At 40.1% G+C, this 18,119-nt stretch overlaps 1 protein-coding gene across 1 annotated transcript; it reads left to right on the top strand.

The window, feature by feature from the left end:
• The first annotated feature begins 186 nt into the window (after nt 1-186).
• On the top strand, nt 187-15,792 carry LOC118744111. The gene is made up of 3 exons (XM_036476842.1): nt 187-559; nt 615-854; nt 14,683-15,792. Exons 1-3 carry the CDS (start codon nt 512-514, stop codon nt 14,689-14,691), a joined length of 297 nt encoding a protein of 98 aa, XP_036332735.1. The 5' UTR covers nt 187-511; the 3' UTR covers nt 14,692-15,792.
• Nucleotides 15,793-18,119: the final 2,327 nt, after the last annotated feature.

Raw genomic sequence — 18,119 nt, 5'->3', positions numbered from 1 at the left:
AAAAAACGGAATAGATTTGAAGTCAATATGAGTAGAGGAGTAGATTTAAAATTTTTTCAAAAACCGGAGTAAATCTATTCTGGTCTTAGTTAAGTCCAAACACTAGTAAGGAACGAATTTTTTTCATTTTAAAGCTAATGACCGACAGATGGCGGAAAAAACACAGGATTGTATCAGACTTTCGACGTGGTTTCGAGTTGGTTAGCTTTTAACCATCTCAGTGAAATGGTTAAGTGCTGTTATTTTTATATGGCGAAACTACGCTAAATGAAGTGGGTTATCGGGATAACCAACTCAACAGCCATAACTACGTGGTTAGCTCCGTTGGGGACATGGTATTAGGCACCCGCGGGATCCCGCGTTTTGTATGGGAAATAACCTAATGTGACTAAACATACAACTATCGATAGTGTTTAGAAAATTCGATAGTGCCGCCAAATTAAACCATCGATACTATCGATAGCCCCATCGATAATTTTCCATCACTATCAAATAGCTTATTACAAGGATTATGTTGCGTTTAATACCCTTTCGTCCAATTTTAGTTAATAAGTTTAAGGTAACTTACAGCTTTAAAATAAAATATTCAATTTATATGTATTGCATGTTTTCAGGAATTATGCAATAACAATCTGTTGATGGCAAGTCCTCACTGCTTTTCCAATGCATATATGTCATGTCATGTCGACGGGTCTCGGAGTTTACCACGGTTAATGGACTTCCCGGAAATATTGTGGCCGTCTACAATCAATACTTTGAAAAATTGGTTCTTAATCCAATTCATAATTCGCCCATACTTCGAAAAAGATTTTACGATCAGAGACTTCGTTTTCGGTGCTAAACATGCCCTTCAGGTGATCTAGATGGTACTTTTGAGATAATAATTTAAATATTCTCAACTGAAGGTCTGATTATGCATACTTCGCATAACTTCGCACAACCTTTTGTACCAGTGCAATAAAAATGCAACTTAAGAAAACGTGAAGCAAAATCTAAACTCAACAGATTTCTAAGTTTTTGAATATTCTGCTAATTTCTGGGTAATGGAATATAAACAAAATACGTGCGAAGTACATACGAAATTGCAGTCTGAAGTTTATGCGAAGTTATGTGAAGTGTGCATAATCGGACCATGAGAAATGTTGACTCTCGTTCGCTCTAAGCTTAGTATACAGTCCCAACAAAAATCCGAAAGAAATATTTGTCATTATGGTAATTCTCTAGTTTAGGGTAACAACTTCGGAAAAAGGTCCGGAAATGTCGAGAGGGGTATCAATCGACGCGTTTTGGTCCCGTATTAACAATCCGGGGGCGGAAGGTTAATATTAACCTTTTATTTATTTATTTATTTATTTATTTATTTATTGGAGTCTATGATTAGTATAATCTTACAGACTATAATAACAAAAAAAAACATTAATAAACTGTAACATTAAGAATAACATGTACACAAGGTTGTCTTAAATTCTATCCTATTGGCAAAAATGTTAACATTGTACACTTTGCATAAAGCATTAAAATCACTCATTATCCTTATAATTGGTTCATTTAGAGCATAATTAGTCTTACATAGGTCAATCGAAAACATATCAAGTTGGCGTAGCATCCTCATTGGAGCATTGAGTTTAATGCGATCTAATAGGGAGGGGCAGTCAATTTCCCCACTCAGAATATCATGCAAAAACAACAGACCCGAAATAGTCCGCCTACTACGTAGAGTTTGCAAGCTAATCAACTTGCAGCGAGATATATATGGTGGAGTAGGATTATCAAACCTAATTTGAGCCAAACCAAATTTTAAAAAACATTTTTGTACGCGCTCAATCCTATTATGGTGAACTTCGTAAGAAGGATTCCATATTATAGAGGCATATTCCAGTTTGGACCTGACAAACGCATTATATAAAAGCTTTCTTGTATAGGGGTCCTTGAAATGGGCACTATTTCGCTTAATGAAAGCTAATGACGAGAACGCTTTGGGAATAATATAATTGATATGTTCGACAAATGAGAACGCTGAATCAAACACGACACCTAGATCCTTAATTTTGGTACTCAACTTCAGGACAACATTTGAAATAGAGTAAGACGATAGTAAGGGGGAACGAGACTTGCAATAAGTTACAGAAAAACATTTATTTGTATTAAGTGTTAATTTATTACGACAACACCACTCACAAAAATTATTAAGCTCGGCTTGAAGAACACCAATATCAGAGGCATTTTCAATTTTTTTAAAGACCTTCAGGTCATCAGCGTATAACAGGTATTCACAATGTTTAAAACAAACACTGGAATCATTCATAAAGAGAACAAAGAACAAAGGACCCAAAATACTTCCTTGCGGAACTCCCGAGGTCGCAGTAAAAGGGGAGGAGCTAATCCCATCGACAACAACTTTATTTACTCTATTGCAAAGATAAGACTTTATCCAGGACAGAAAGCTTGAGTGAATACCCAAATGTTTTAACTTTTGCAGGAGTAAATTATGTGACACGCGATCAAAAGCTTTAGATATATCAGTGTATATGGTATCAACCTGGTAGCCACCCACAAACGCTGATATACAATAATTTGAAAAAACGGCTAGGTTAGTCACGGTAGAGCGCCCTGGTACAAACCCATGTTGAGAGGGGGATATTGATTGTTTAATGGCAAATGAAAGTTTACTACTAACAATTTTTTCAAATAATTTCGCAATATTAGGAAGCTTAGAAATAGGCCGATAATTCGAAATGTCACTTTTGTCACCTGTTTTAAAAATAGGAGACACAGAGGTGATTTTCCAATCATCCAAAAAATGACCTGACGCTAGTGATAAGTTAAATAAGAGAAGCAATGGCTCGGAAATAGATGCGATGCATTGCTTAAGAAAATAAGACGAGATTTGATGAACATCCACTAGTTTGGAGGTCTTTAAGCTTCTTATACCGTAAAAAATATCATCTTCCGATAACATCAAAGATCCGAAATCTAACGATGCAGGACTATTATTGTAGGTAGCCTCACCACTCGAAGAATAATCAGTTACAAAATTTGATTTGAAAAAATCAGCAAACAAATTTGCTGTGTCATTCATTGAGGATGACTGCTTCCCTTCGTAATGCATGGAAATTGGAAATGCCGATGAAGTACGCTTGGAGTTGATAAAGGACCAAAAAGCTTTTGGATTAGTTTTGATGTTATTTTCGAAACCCATTAGGTATTTGTTATATAAAAACTTGTTTAAACAATTGAAATCAGCCTTATATTTCTCAAACAACACTTTATGCTGCATACTACCACTATTTTTAAAAAGTATATAAAATTTATTTCGTAAATTCTTTAATTTTTTTAGCCTCCTATTATACCACGGTAGTTTATGAACACGGTTGGAGAATGTTGGGATGTTTTCCCTAGTAATTCGTTCAAGTTGAGATATGAATTTAACAAAACAATCCGGGAGACTACACTCCGAGAATAAGATTTCCCAATCCACGCCAGAAATTAGGTTATTTATATGCTCAAAGTCGCAACGTGAATAATTAAAATTCGACCACAAGGGAGTTTCTTGTGGGCAGGCAGAATACTCATAAAACTCAAGCTCCAGTATGAGTGGGATATGATGCTTATCAGTTGGAGATATTGGACAATCTGACCTGGATAGCTTAAACCTAAGGTCGTATGAGATAAATACAAGATCTAAAATCCTATTAAGCTCATTTTCAAAGTGATTGATTTGTCTTAATTGTAAGCTATAGAAACCGTCTATTAAATAAATTTCACTAGGGCAATTTACATTACTAGGAATGAGCACAGTATCATCCGGAAGGCATGACCACATAATTTTGCTGAGATTATAGTCACCAAGTAGACACAATTGGGCTTCCTTATTTGAAAATGATGATAAATCTAAAATATTATCTACATGGTCACTATATAATTTCTCTGAGCTGTTAGGAGGTATATAGGATACGCAGATGTATAGTTTCGCACCATCACCATCAATAGATACACATAGCTGGTCGAGTTGAGAGTCAGCATTTTTTAGGGTGACGACTGCGGCGCCAATACCAATTTTTACAGCAATGAGAACACCGCCCCCACGAGTGGTATCTGTCGCTGTACTGTCTCTATCCTTGCGAAAGACTGAAAACAAATTTCGGTCGAAGAACTCCTCATTGCAAAAATTCCCGTTAAGCCATGTCTCGACTAAGACAATAACATCGAAATCCGTATGAGTTGTAGCAAGATAAACATCATTTACTTTGGTTCTCATGCCAGAGATATTTTGAAAATAGATTTTTAATGGATTATTATGCGTAGGAGGAACAACTAACTTGGAGGAGGTTGCCCTCCTTGTTTTTGAAAAAAAACGGAACTGTCGAATATTAACATTTGTTGGCCAGATTTCTGGCTTCAGCAAATTAAAATATACATCTTGAGGAACTCCCAATTTGAAGTTGATATATTTTAGTGATGTCTCATTTGTATCCTTCTTTACCAATTTATAGCAGGCAATTTGTTGCTTATCAACGATGACTTGCTTCGACACGTAATTAATAATATCGACTTCCGAAACCGTTGGCTTGAACGATGATAAATGGAGCCACTTAAGAGGCGAAAATACTCCCAGATCATTATTTTCATTACGGCCAACCACGATATTTTTCCGCTTGGGCACTTTCTTTCGCGGAACAGTGATCCAATCAGCACCGAGTTGCGGCTGGGTAGATGCATTTAATATATCTGACGAAACAGTTTGCAGTTGTTTTGATGCAGAGGGCAAAGCATTGGGAGTAGCATTGATAACAGCAGTGGAAGGTGAAGATGTATTAGTAACAGTAGCCAATGCAGTTGATAACGCAGTCAGCATCTGTTTAGAAGCTGATGACCAAGCGACAGAAGTGACATTATTCACGTCAGCGGAAGAAGATGAAGAAACATTGTTTGCTGTTATCATATTAGCTGATAATGCAGTTCGCATTTGTTGAGAAGCCGACGGCAAAGCAGTTGATAACGCAGTCGGCATCTGTTTAGAAGCTGATGACGAAGCGACAGAAATGACATTATTCACGTCAGCAGGAGAAGATGAAGAAGCATTATGTGCAGTTATCATATTAGCTGATAATGCAGATCGCATTTGTTGAGAAGCCGACGGCAAAGCATCTGAAGAAATATTATTATCCACCTCCGCTGAAGTAAGAGAAAGTGCATTGTTAACAATCGCAGAACTCTCAGATCTCTCCATAGCCGAGGTTGGTGACTTCGCTCTTCGTAGGTCAGGAAAACCGTTTAACTTATTCTTGTTGTTGTTCACCTTAGCAGTTGATTTAGAATTAGCAACAACATCCTTTAGGGCACCGAATTCTGTACATAAAGTTTTTAAACATGATGAAACATTTTTGTTGTGTTCACAGTTTTTATGATTTATTAAAGCAATTTCTTTATGAATGTCACCAAATTGGTCCATTATTGTGGTTACGATAGAGTCTAAGCCATTTTTATGCGTAGCCATGAAAGAATCCAAAGACCTTGTTAATTTTGCAGGCAATAACAAACACTCTGGGCAAAGATAGCAGATATGCTTATTCTGGTTAAATAGTCTGACATCATATTCTGATATTTGGCCCACACAGCAAGTACGGTGAAATTGTTTTTGACAAAAACCACTGCACGGCACAATCAAGGTATCATTTCGCGTAAATGATTTGCCACACTTTCCGCAAGAGTCCATGTTAAAACCACTAACAAACCAAATAGCAAGAGCAGAAGCAAAACACGTCCGCACTCTAGCGCGGTCAAGAATCTCTTTTTTTTTTTTTGTTAAAAGTTATTAACAAAAAAACTTTTGTTAAATTTTGTTTTTTTGTATGGGCCGACACAAATTCACTAAATCACCTCTTCTCACTTTTTTACCACTACCAAAACGTCTCCCGTTATTGTTTTATTAAAACAATATCATTTATTCACTACTATTTCATATATTTTACAACAGTAAACAAACTTTGTGCTTGCCAAAATTTTTATAACCTAAAATCGCTAGTATTGCCACTATTTCACATTTCATGGCGAGTCATGAGGTGTCTCTCCGTACGCCTTACACTCATTCGGCACATCCGCGTTTAGTCTGCTCAGATATGAGTTTAACCTGCTGCAGTAGCCAGAGCGAAGTTGGGCTATTGTGGTTCTTGTCTCGCGAGGCAGATGAAGCTCCGTCTCGTCTATGTCCGGTGGTTGTGCGCCTAGAACGGCATTCATAGGTCTGGCGTCTACATAACTCGAGACTGAGTCCCTGTGAATGCCGTTCAGAGCCTGTCGATATGCTGACGGGTCCAGAGGTTGAACTTCGTCCGTCTGACTGTCGAAGGTTACTCCGAGTATTTTGGGTTTATTCACCGTTTTTCTAAGTTTGCTCGATTGGTCTCTAAGCCCCCTATTGCGGGTGTCGACTGGCAGTAGAATAGAACTTTGTCGATCGAGTCGATAATCTTTTATTTCGCTATTGTGTGTAGTGTTAATACTACAGTATTGTAGTGTTAATACTATTTACTATTGTACTTTGTTAATTTTTGTACTTTGTTATTTTTGAAATTATTGAATTAAGTTCTTTTTCAATTTATGTAAATCAAAAAGAAAATTTTTGATTACTTCAGAATTTTTTCTTTTTTGAAATAAAAAATACGTTAAGTTAAAATTAAGTTTATATAAAAATAAAATTTTTAAATACGCTACATGTGTAACTTGATCGATAAAATTTGTACCATTGTGAATGGTTGACTGAATTGTAAACAGCTGTTTTTTTTTTACATTTGTTTCTTTAGTGTTTCACTTACATCATTTTTAAAATAATTGCTTTTATTTTAAAATTAAAAAAATGGATACATTTAATATATGGTTTAGTGATGAGGAAGATGATGCGGAAGTTAATAGATTAGTAGAATTGGCTAAAGCAAGGAGGAAATTGCGAGATTCGTCGAAACCCTTGGAGTTGGAAGATGCAAGTGTATGTACATATGTGAATTTTATGAATAATAGTTGTGTTGCAGATGCTTCAAGGTTTGTTGGTTTTACAGGACCTGCAGGAAAAGCTGTTTTTGGCAATAATAAACTTTATGGAAGGTGGCCATCTGGAATAACTTTCTGTAAACACCTGCAAATCGTGAAGTATTTGGAACGCAACTAGTTGAAGAAATACGGTACGGTTTAGTTATTTGTACAATGATGTTGGGTAATTGTGTCCAAACGCTTGAGCCGATTTTAAAAACTTTAACATACACGTGTAGTGAAAGAATTAAACTTTAATTTAAAATAAAGATGTCTAATTTCCGAGCACTAATATTCGATTATCCACTGGCAGTCGACATTCGCAATAGGGGTGTCAACATTACCGACGAGTATCGACCGCTCAGATAATTCGCCGACAACCGTTTGAGCCTCTGTGGGAGAGAGGAAGCCTCTGTATCTTCTAGTTGCGTGGAGTGGCTGACGGTTTCAAACGCCTTTGACAGGTCCAGCGCTACTAGAATAGTTCTCTCACAGGGACGGTTGCGGTTAAAAGGTGTTCGCACGAGGCGATTTTGCGTTCAACTTTTGCTTTCAACTCATGCAGGGTTGCACGAAAGAAAAGTTGAATAGCTAAATGTTGGCTGGCGACCAACTTTGTTGAAAGCGATTAGTTGAGAGGCCGTTCAACCAAATGTGATATTTTTGTGATATTTTTTTATATTTTGATATTTTTAGCCATTCAATTTTTTTTCGTGCAACCCTGCGTGAGTTAAATGCAAAAGTTGCCTGAGAAATCGCCTCGTGCGAATGCCCTATTAAGGCCACGTGTTATCTTGAGTGTTTATGGTTTTAAGTGCTGCTGTTGTACTGTGCACTTTCAGGTGGTTTGTGAAATACGGGAGCAGCAACGGCTCTAGTGTCTTCGCTACCGGGGAAAGGAGTGTTATCGGTCGATAAGAATCTCCTTTGTTGGCTGGTTTCCCCGGTTTGAGCAGCGAAAAATAAAACAGAGGGTTCCTCAGGGTGGTGTCATTTCCCCGCTACTGTTTAACTTTTACATTTCAAAGCTCACTCAACCACCAGAGGGAGTCTCGATTGTCTTATGCCGACGATTGCTCGATCATGGCGACTGCGAATGGAATTGATGACCTGTGTTCGAAAGTAAACGGGTATCTCTCCGAACTTTCTCGCTTCTTCACTGCAAAGTGTCTAGCCCTCTCCCCTACGAAATACTCCGCGACCCTGTTCACAACCTGGACGAAGGAGGTCAGGCTACCGCTGGGGATTCACGTCGATGACACACCAATTCCGACGGTGAATAACCCCAAAATACTCGGAGAAACATTCGACGGCCTGTTCTCCCTCTCTGCGCACTCAACCGCTATTGTCAATAAAGTACAGAGCCGCAACAAGGTCCTCAAGTCGCTAGGCGGCAGTACTTGGGGCAAAGACAAAGAAACGTTGCTGGCAACATACAAGGCAATAGGCCAGCCGGTCTTGAACTACGCAGCGCCAGTGTGGTCGCCAGGGACTAGTAGGACGCAGTGGACGAAGCTACAGACTGTACAGAACACCGCACTCAGGACAGCGACAGGATGCCTCCTGATGTCGCCTGAACACCATCTACACGGCGAGGCGCAAATGCTCCCCGTAAAGGAGCACAATATAATGCTCTGCAAGCAGTTCCTGATCGGGAGCCACAGAAGTATCCACCCAAGCAGACAGCTGCTTGCAGAGGAGCCCTCGCCTAGGCACGTCAGGAGGCATCTATATGAACTAACAGATGAAGTCCAGAGGTTCATCAAACAACCTCTGGACCCGACAGCTTACAGACAGGCCCTGAACGGCATTCTAGGCATACCACCCCCGGACATAGACGAGACGGAGCTTCAGCTGCCTCGGGAGACTCGCACAACACTTGCACAACTTCGCTCCGGCTACTGCAGCAGGTTGAACTCCTACCTGAGTAGGTTGAATGAGGATGTGCCGAATGAGTGTTCGGCATGCGGAGAGACCCCACATGACTCGAAACATCTCTTCGCATGCCCGGAAAACCCGACAACCCTAACGGCCTTGTCCCTGTGGACAAACCCTACAGAAGCTGCACGCTTCCTAGGGTTGCCGTTAGTGGAACTTGACGACAACGACTGCGATACCAACCGTCCTGGGCGGGGTTGTTGTAGCCGCTACAACAACAACAACAACCTGTGCTGAGTTTGGCATCAGACCATCTGCCCATCTGACTTTGCTTCCGCGAAACACCGGACCTATATCAACTTTTTTAAAGCTGATTGGAAAGGCTTCGCGGAATTTACTGAAAACACCTTCGCTGCGCTCCCCACACCAACCGACGTCCACCTTGGTGAACGTAAGTTCCGCAGGGCTGTCACTGCCGCTGCAGCTCGATTCTTACCGGCAGGATGCATAGCGGATCCACGTCCAAATTTCCTTGCTGAAGCGGCTGTTCTAGCCGATGAGCATGACAGCCTTCGTCAGGCCGATCCCGGAGATCCCCGTATCAGGGATTTCAACGCGGAGATTCGGCAACTAGTGAACGTACATAAGCGGAAGAAGTGGGAAGAGTATCTGAAGACCTGCAACTTCACCTCTGGTGTGAGTAAGCTTTGGTCAACCGTGAAGTCACTGTCCAATCCGACGAAGCATGACGACAGGGTCGAAATTTCTTTCGGCAACCATGCTTCGTCGGACCCGGACGATGCGCGAGCTATTTTAGCCGGCAGCTCATACTGCATCCTCTGGTGGACAAAGCCAAGCGTCGAGTGTGCCATAGACCAAGATATTCCGTAATGTGACATCAGTCAAGTGCAACACCTGCCTTGGCTGGTGCCACTTTAGGGCATGATCAGGTCTGCGCACCACGCGAGATTGGACGAAAAACTTCGAGGGTCCGTGTTGCGCTGCCCGGTCGCAAACCCGAACAGACGATTCGACATTCTGGCTAATGAACGACGACGCACCCACCAGGATTTTGGCAGGTGCTGCAGCTCGCCAGACATAAATATAGTCAGCGCTGGTCTGATAAACAGCGTAGCAGGGCGACCTATACTGAGTTTGGCATCAGACCATCTGCCCATCTGACTTTGCTTCCGCGAAACACCCGACCTATATCAACTTTTTTAAGCTGATTGGAAAGGCTTCGCGGAATTTACTGAAAACACCTTCGCTGCGCTCCCCACACCAACCGACGTCCACCTTGGTGAACGTAAGTTCCGCAGGGCTGTCACTGCTGCTGCAGCTCGCTTCTTACCGGCAGGATGCATAGCGGATCCACGTCCAAATTTCCTTGCTGAAGCGGCTGTTACAGCCGATGAGCATGACAGCCCTCGTCAGGCCGATCCCGGAGATCCCCGTATCAGGGATTTCAACGCGGAGATTCGGCAACTAGTGAACGTACATAAGCGGAAGAAGTGGGAAGAGCATCTGAAGACCTGCAACTTCACCTCTGGTGTGAGTAAGCTTTGGTCAACCGTGAAGTCACTGTCCAATCCGACGAAGCATGACGACAGGGTCGAAATTTCTTTCGGCAACCATGCTTCGTCGGCCCCGGAGCGATGAGCGAGCTATTTTAGCCGGCAGCTCATACTGCATCCTCCGGTGGACAAAGCCAAGCGTCGAGTGTTCAGAAGGCTGCAAAAACTGCCAACAACTTGTGCGCCCCTTGCTTTCACTCGCGGTGAAGTTCATGTAGCCATCGGGAAAGCGAAACCCTCCAAAGCCATGGGTCCCGACGGAATACGCATGTTGATGCTGAAAAATTTGGGTCCTGCGGTAGTAGCGTACCTAACTGAGGTCCTCAATTGGTCAATGGCCACGCTCATCATCCCAGACATCTGGAAGGTGGGGAGAGTGGTGCCACTGCTCAAACCGGGGAAACCAGCCAACAAAGGATTCTTTACTACTCATTTAGCCCAATTCTTAATACTCCCGGGAGTTTGTTCTCCGGGAATTTGTGTCTCCCGAGAAAGAAACTCTCCAATAATTAACTAACAGGGAATAGAATTTTCCCCGAAAACTTGGGAGGAGGAAACTCGAACTTCGAAAAAGCTGTTTGACACTGTTTTGAGAGATCCATTCCGCCATTTAATATAAAAAATCCTCATGGAATTTTTATTCGTGATAGGAGGAAAGGGAAAAGAGAGAACAACTCCCAGGGAGTTTCTGTTCGGCCTGATAAGCAATGTTGCCAGAACTTTTGGGCCGACCGGCTAAATTGGCCAAAAAGCAGCTAAAATGTTTCAGCTAAAATTAACATGTTTTGTTTGAATAAAGTTGAAAGAGTAATAAATTCATAAATTTTTTTTTAGTTAACAAAGGAGACTGTTATACTTGATTAATTAAAGCTCTTCAGTCATTTTGCCTTCTTATATTGTAACATTTGCACTAGGTTACTTTTCGTCCTGCAAAATGGCTATATTAGTATAAAGTATTGCAATTTTGCTTATTCGAGGTCTATATTTTGAGAAATGAACACATACTTAAAGCTGTGTACAGGCTGACGAAAATAGAGCAACATTATTTCGAGAAAAAAACAGTCGCTTTTAAATTTTTAACAATTAAACTATGTAATTTATGTTGAAGTCCATATATTTGAAACGTTCCCGTTTTTAAAGACCTACTCAGTCTCTGCACATGCCTGTCAAAGAGCAATAATAAGCAACACTAAAGGATATTACCACCATGATATAATTATGCATAGATATTGTCTTCCCACAGAGTTTGTGCAAAAATTATGAAATTTCTGAAAAATGTTTAACTTTTTAGTCAGCATCTTTAGAAAAAATTGTGGTATGCAGTTTTGTAGTCTATTAAATTCTAGTTTAATGAGTTTAGTTAGTTGGTTTTACAATTGTCGGTGCTTTTCCCGCGTACTGCTCGGCATTTACAGCCGAATCAGCGGCATTGCTAGAAGCTGTACCTTTCGCTTCTAAAAACGAAGGAAATTTCCTCATATGCACGGACAGTAAATCAGCCATCGAAGCTCTCTTTAACAGTGCTAATGATTTTCATATAATTTCGAAATCACGTGAAATACTCTTTCGACATAAAAACACCATTAAAGTTATGTGGTTACCTGGGCACGTCGGAATAGAAGGGAACGAGTTTGCAGACCAATGATTTTTGTGTTAAAAACTTAGTAACATTTACCTAAAGAACTGACATTTTCATTATTCTGCAAAACCCGCTATCAGCACTTTTTTTTATATATAAATAGTTACAATTCGAATTGCAATAACCTCTATCTGATCTTTAAACTAAAATAAAATGAACTAAAGGTAAAATCCTAGTTTTAACATATAGCGTGAATTTTTAAGACAAAATTATTAACACATTTAAAAATAGCTGTCAAAACAGGTTTTTTGGCTCTCCTGAAAAATTGAGCTTTTGCAGATAGAGGGTATTGAATATAAGCCCTCGATATGTAATTCTCTGTAGTTCTTTTTCAGCTTTTTTTTGTAACTATTTTTTTAATAATTTTTTTGGGATTTTTGTTGTGTCCGTCCGATACTTCCGGCCATACCGGACTGCTCTGCTATGGCGCAGGGAATAGCGGTGAAGGCGAGAACCCAGCCCAGCCGACATGACTAGCCACAGTGCACCCCTTTTTACCTTCCTTTTATTAGCTCGGGATGTAACTATGTAATATTGATGCGCCTAAAAGATGCAGCGATTTCTATTCTCAAGTTACATACCTGATGACAGTACGACTGGCAATTATAATAGGGAGGTTTTAGTTTTTTAAACTATAATTTTTTATGTGTCATGCCGCCTGCATTCACTGCTGCTCCCAATGTATGCATACCATAACATGCTAGCATATTATAGTATTTACTTCCGTATATTTAGACCCGGCTATTATTATTATTATTATTTATTAACAAACTAATTAATTAATTGGCTAATATAAAGGAAAGAGCATTAGCTGCCATGGCTATCGGCTCTATTTACATTTACTTTCGTGGTGCATTATATATATATATATAATTTGTCAGATGTTAGAAGTTAAATAAAATTACGAAAAATAGTTAGAATATATTTGAATAAATTTGGTGATTGTTGTTATATACGGGCTCTTATATGGCTGATGTAATTGTTGATGCTTTTTATGTTTTCTGTGGTAGGTGATTTGAGGATTTCAATCCAATTGTTTTTGAGGTGTTGATGTCTGGCTGCTCCGAGGGCAGGGCAGTGTGCGAAGATATGGCTTAAGGAGAGGTTGCCTCCACATAGTGGACATATTGGAGGTGGTTGGCCTTTCAGAAGATGTTCATGGGTGTCTATTGTATGGCCTAAGCGTAGACGAGAGAAGTTTTGTATATGCCTTTTCGGTAATCCAGATGGATATTGTGGCGCTATGAAATTTCTATTGATAAGTGTATAGTGGTGGTGATTATACAATAGCCAGTCTTGTTTCGATTTTTCGAGGAGCTGTCGTTTTAATCTCGCTTGTAAGTCTTTCTTCTCTAGAGCGTATTCCATAGAAACCGGTGCGTGTGAAGCTGATTTTGCTGATTTGTCGGCCATTTCATTGCCATAAATCCCAGCGTGACCCGGTATCCAAAGCAGTCGTGTAGATGAAACGTTGTCGATGAGCAGGTCTCGTATTTGATTGATTATGTTGAAGTTAGAAGCAGGATTTTGAACAGCTTTTAGAACGGATCTGCTATCGGTGCATATGAGTGTTTTGTTATGATTATTTTGTGCCATGATTAAGGCAGTGCGAATTGCGACCGCTTCCGCTGTAAAGACAGATGCTAGATCGGGTAACGTTTGGACTCTCAGAGTTTTGCCCAATTTATTGACTACTGCGAAACTAGCTGGGCCGTAATCGGTTTTAGATCCATCCGTGCGTTCCTGAAAGATAGAAGCGTATACATCTCTTGGTGTGTCACTTTTAGTATATCTGGTTAGCGAGAGGTCACACGAGACTTTTTTGATTTCCCAGGGGGGGGGTTTTTTGTCTGGTAAGATTCAGATGAATATGGAAGTTCCATGTTCTGTGTAGTCTCAAAGATCGTATGCATAACCGAATGATGGCGTTTGTTTCTGTTGATGTTATTTATGTTACTAATGTCTTCGTTGATGACCGAGTTGCACGAGAAGGCAAGTTTAGATACCAGTCTTGTTTTGATTTGATATGCCCTTTCTTCGATCGTCGGTAATCCAGCCTCTGCCAAAAGATTATGGATGGGAGTTGTGCGAAACGCAAAGGTACTCGCTCTCGCTGCTTGGTGGTACAATGCTTTTAAGATGTTTAGAGTTGACTTTGGGGAGCTTCCGAAAAGAAAGAGCCCGTAATCTATTTTGCTTAACACTAAGGTTTTAGTTAAATATATTAATGTGTTGATATGTACATGACATGCTTTGCTTGCAAGGTAAGTAATTATATTTATTCTGGCAGCTAATGATTTCTTTAGATACAAGCAGTGTTCGTTCCATTTATAATTATGAGAGAATATAATGCCTAAAATCTTTAGTTTTTTTACATTTTCAATTTCGACATTATTTATAGATAATCTACGGTTGAAAAAGTCGCATGAACGTTTTCTACAAATGTGAAAATTTTTTGTTTTTTCTAATGATATTCTGGCTCCGGACTGGTCAGACCATTCCAGTATATCTTTTACTATATTTTTGAAAATTAAATTGGTTTCTTCATTGTCGTTACTTTTACAGAGAATATAGACGTCGTCAGCATACAGGCAGTGATCGACTCGATTGTAGGATTTTATAATGTCGCTGATTTCGTTAAAGGCAATATTAAAGAGAATGACTGAAAGCGGAGAGCCCTGTGGGATTCCATTGCTTAAGGGATATATGTTGGAAAGTACATTTTGGATCCTTACCCGGAATTTTCTATTGCTTAAAAAGGATTTTATGAACTTGAAGATTTTGGGGCCAACTCCCCAAGAATGAAGCCGCCGAAGAATTATGTGTGACCCGATTCGGTCAAATGCTTTTTCGAAATCCAGTGACAGAATGGAGACGTGGTTGCTAGCTGAAAGAGCTTTTGTGACATAGAAGTCTACGTGGAGTAGTGCGTCAGTGCAGCCTCTATTTGCTCTGAAAGCAACCTGGTTGGGGTTTATTAGTTGCTGTGTCTCGATAAGCCACGCAATTCGGTTCGTTATTATCCGCTCAAGTGTTTTTGATAAACAAGAAAGTAGTGATATCGGACGGTATCCATCGGTAGTGAGGGGGTTTTTATTCGGCTTACGGATAGGTATTATGGCTGCTATTTTCCAATTCTGTGGAATAATGCCCGTTTCAAATATACTGTTATATAGGTGTAAAAGTCGAGATTTCCCTATTGCGGATAGCTCTTTAATCATCTTGTAGGAAATACGGTCGAAGCCGGGTGTTTTTCCTTTTGCTTTGGCAGTGCACATAGATAATTCGATTTCACAGATTTGTTTTTCGATAAGGGCTGCTGATGGATGTACTTCATTAAGTGGGGATATCTGATTTAAGACCATGTCTTTTTCTATTGTAAAATGATTAGGAAAATTGCTGTCAGATGAATAGGTGGACCATACTGATCCAAACTGGTTGGCAATCACAGTGGGGTCTGAGGAAGTGGTGTTGTTGGTTTTTATGGCGACGATGGGGTTGTGTGGGCTTCGGTGGCAGAGCCTATTTATTTTGTTCCATATTTCAAGGACGGATGAGGAGGGGGGATATGGATTCTGTGAACTTTTGGAAGCTAGCTCTTTTTTGGGTTTTCATTTCTTTTCTGAACTTTGCGTTCAGCTTTTTGAAGTTTATAAGGTTTTCGGAAGTTTGGTTGTTTTTTGAACTTGTACCAGGCTTTCATCTTTTCTGTCCTGAGGATAGAAAGGTCTTTATTCCACCATGGAACATGGGTTCTAGGAGAATTAGACGCTTGTGGAATATGAAGGTTGGCGGCGGAGCGGATTGCTTTGGATATGTTTGCAGCCTCTACGTTTGGAGATCTCGATTTTGCCCTTTGTTCAAGCTCAATGTCGACATAATTGGAATATTTGGCCAGTCGGCGAAGTCCAATAGGAATTTTGGAGGAACCTTTGTTCGTTGAGGGGTGTTAGGATTATGTGTAAACTTCAAAATTATGGGAAAGTGGTCACTATGGTGGAGGTCATCGAGAATTTGCCATGTTATTAAAGGAAATAAGGAAGGTGAGCATAGGGAGATTTCAACGTGGGAGAAGGTGGAATGGGTGGAAAAAATGAGTCGGCCTACCATCATTCAAGACGCATAGGTCAGACAGTCTTAAAGCATTTTCAATAGTGAGTCCGCGGTGGTTGGTGGTGCTTGATCCCCATAAATGGCTCCATCCATTGAAGTCGCCAAGTACTATTAGCGGAGTGTTTATTGCGCAGAAAATATCTTTAAGATCCCTACTACTAAATTGCTGACTAGGCGGTAGATATAGGGACGCTACCGTGAATTTGATGTTTAATTCAACTTTATTATAACAACCTGAAGAGGAGAGTTGATGTTAATCCTTTTATGTGGAATGTGGTTTTTTATCATCATACCAACACCCTGCTTGGATGTTGTGTTAGTTGTAGTGTTTGTAAAGTAGTTAGTGTAATTGTTTGGAAAAGTTGGTGTAGCGTTGAAGCTACAGTGTGTTTCTTGTATTGAGATTATACTTGGGTTGTGTTGCTTGATCAGAATTTGTAATTCTGAGAAGTTATTGTAATAACCTTTCATATTCCATTGTAGAATATTCAGGTTCATGATGAAAAAAGAAAGATTCTCCATGTTTGAAAGGTGACTTTACAAGGAGAGAATATAAATATTAATGCTGAAGGTCGTCTGCAGAGAGATTTGTAGGATTGTCGAGATTTTCGACGCTTTTTATAAAATAATCATTGTTTTTTAGGAGGTTTTGGGTAAAAAGAGATATTGGTGACATTGTTGTTTGGTTGGTTTGACTAGTTGAGCTAGGTAGCGCAACTGGATTTGGATTTTCTGATGCCAGGCTAAAGTTGGCGTTGTTTGAGGTTGTTGGTTGTTGTTGTTTAAGTGGTTGTTCTTTAGGTGGTTGTTCTTTTTGTTGGTTTTGAGGTACAACTAATGCGGTTGCTTCTGTTATGATGGATGACTCTAGCTTATTGGAATTTTGGTTTTGTGGTGATGTTGTGGCGGTATCTTTCGATACTGCATTTGAAGAAGGGTTAGTATCATTTTCCCTGACTATGTCTGAATAAGGGCCGCGAAGTGGGGGGGAGGCGTACAGTGCTTTTGTATTTTCGTCGGGCTTCGCCCACACTGCATTTTTCCAAGGTTTGGATTTTCAGAATTTCTTTGGCCTCTTTAAACTTACTGCAGTTCTTATCAGAGGAAGGATGTTCTTCCTCACAGTTAGCGCATTGGATTCTAGTGCAATCTTCTGGGTCGTGTGGAGGAAGGTTGCAGATGAAGCACATCGGGTTGCGTTCACAACGTTTGATGGTATGCCCCAATTTTTGGCATCTTTTACATCTCATTGGGCTGGGGATGTAGGGTTGCACCTTAACCTTATACCAAGCAACGTCGACTGTCTCAGGGAGACGGTATAGATCGAAAGTAAGGACCATTTGGCCAGTAATTGTTCGTTCGCCTTTTATTATCTTAGAAAATTTGTAGACGCCTGTGACGTGTTGGTCTTTCATTTCATTGATTATTTCCTCTTCTTCCACGTGCTTTAAGCAAGGGGCATACATAACACCTTTTACGGAGTTTAAGGTATCATGAAGTTTGACGTTTACTAGACATAGGTTAGAAAAGGTTTTTATTTTCAAGAATTTCTTTGCGACTTGCGGGTTGCGCGTTAGCACAAGAAGATTGCCGTCGCGGAGTTGGGATATGGAGTCGACTTCAGTTGAAACGGCTTCAATGCATTTTTTGATAGCAAATGGACTGAGTTTAGAAAGTGACACGTTGTTGTCTGGTGAAGAGATTAATATAAATTTAGGATTAGGTGTGGCATTACGCTTTAGAGTAAGTTTTGGGAAAATGTCGGTATTTGAGTTAGGTTTTCTTTTCTTTTTGGTTGGGATGTCTAGAAAATCTGCTAAAGCATAGAATCTATTTGGCGACCTATCCGGGGGCCCCGGGGCCATGATAACAGACTAAAATGTAAGTAG

This window comes from Rhagoletis pomonella, unplaced genomic scaffold (assembly GCF_013731165.1).
Source record: "Rhagoletis pomonella isolate Grant_MI unplaced genomic scaffold, Rhpom_1.0 Rhpom_scaffold_00008, whole genome shotgun sequence".
In the NCBI taxonomy this organism is placed as follows: domain Eukaryota; kingdom Metazoa; phylum Arthropoda; class Insecta; order Diptera; family Tephritidae; genus Rhagoletis; species Rhagoletis pomonella.
Note: the sequence above shows the minus strand (reverse complement) of the source record. Positions and strands in the feature narration are given on the sequence as shown.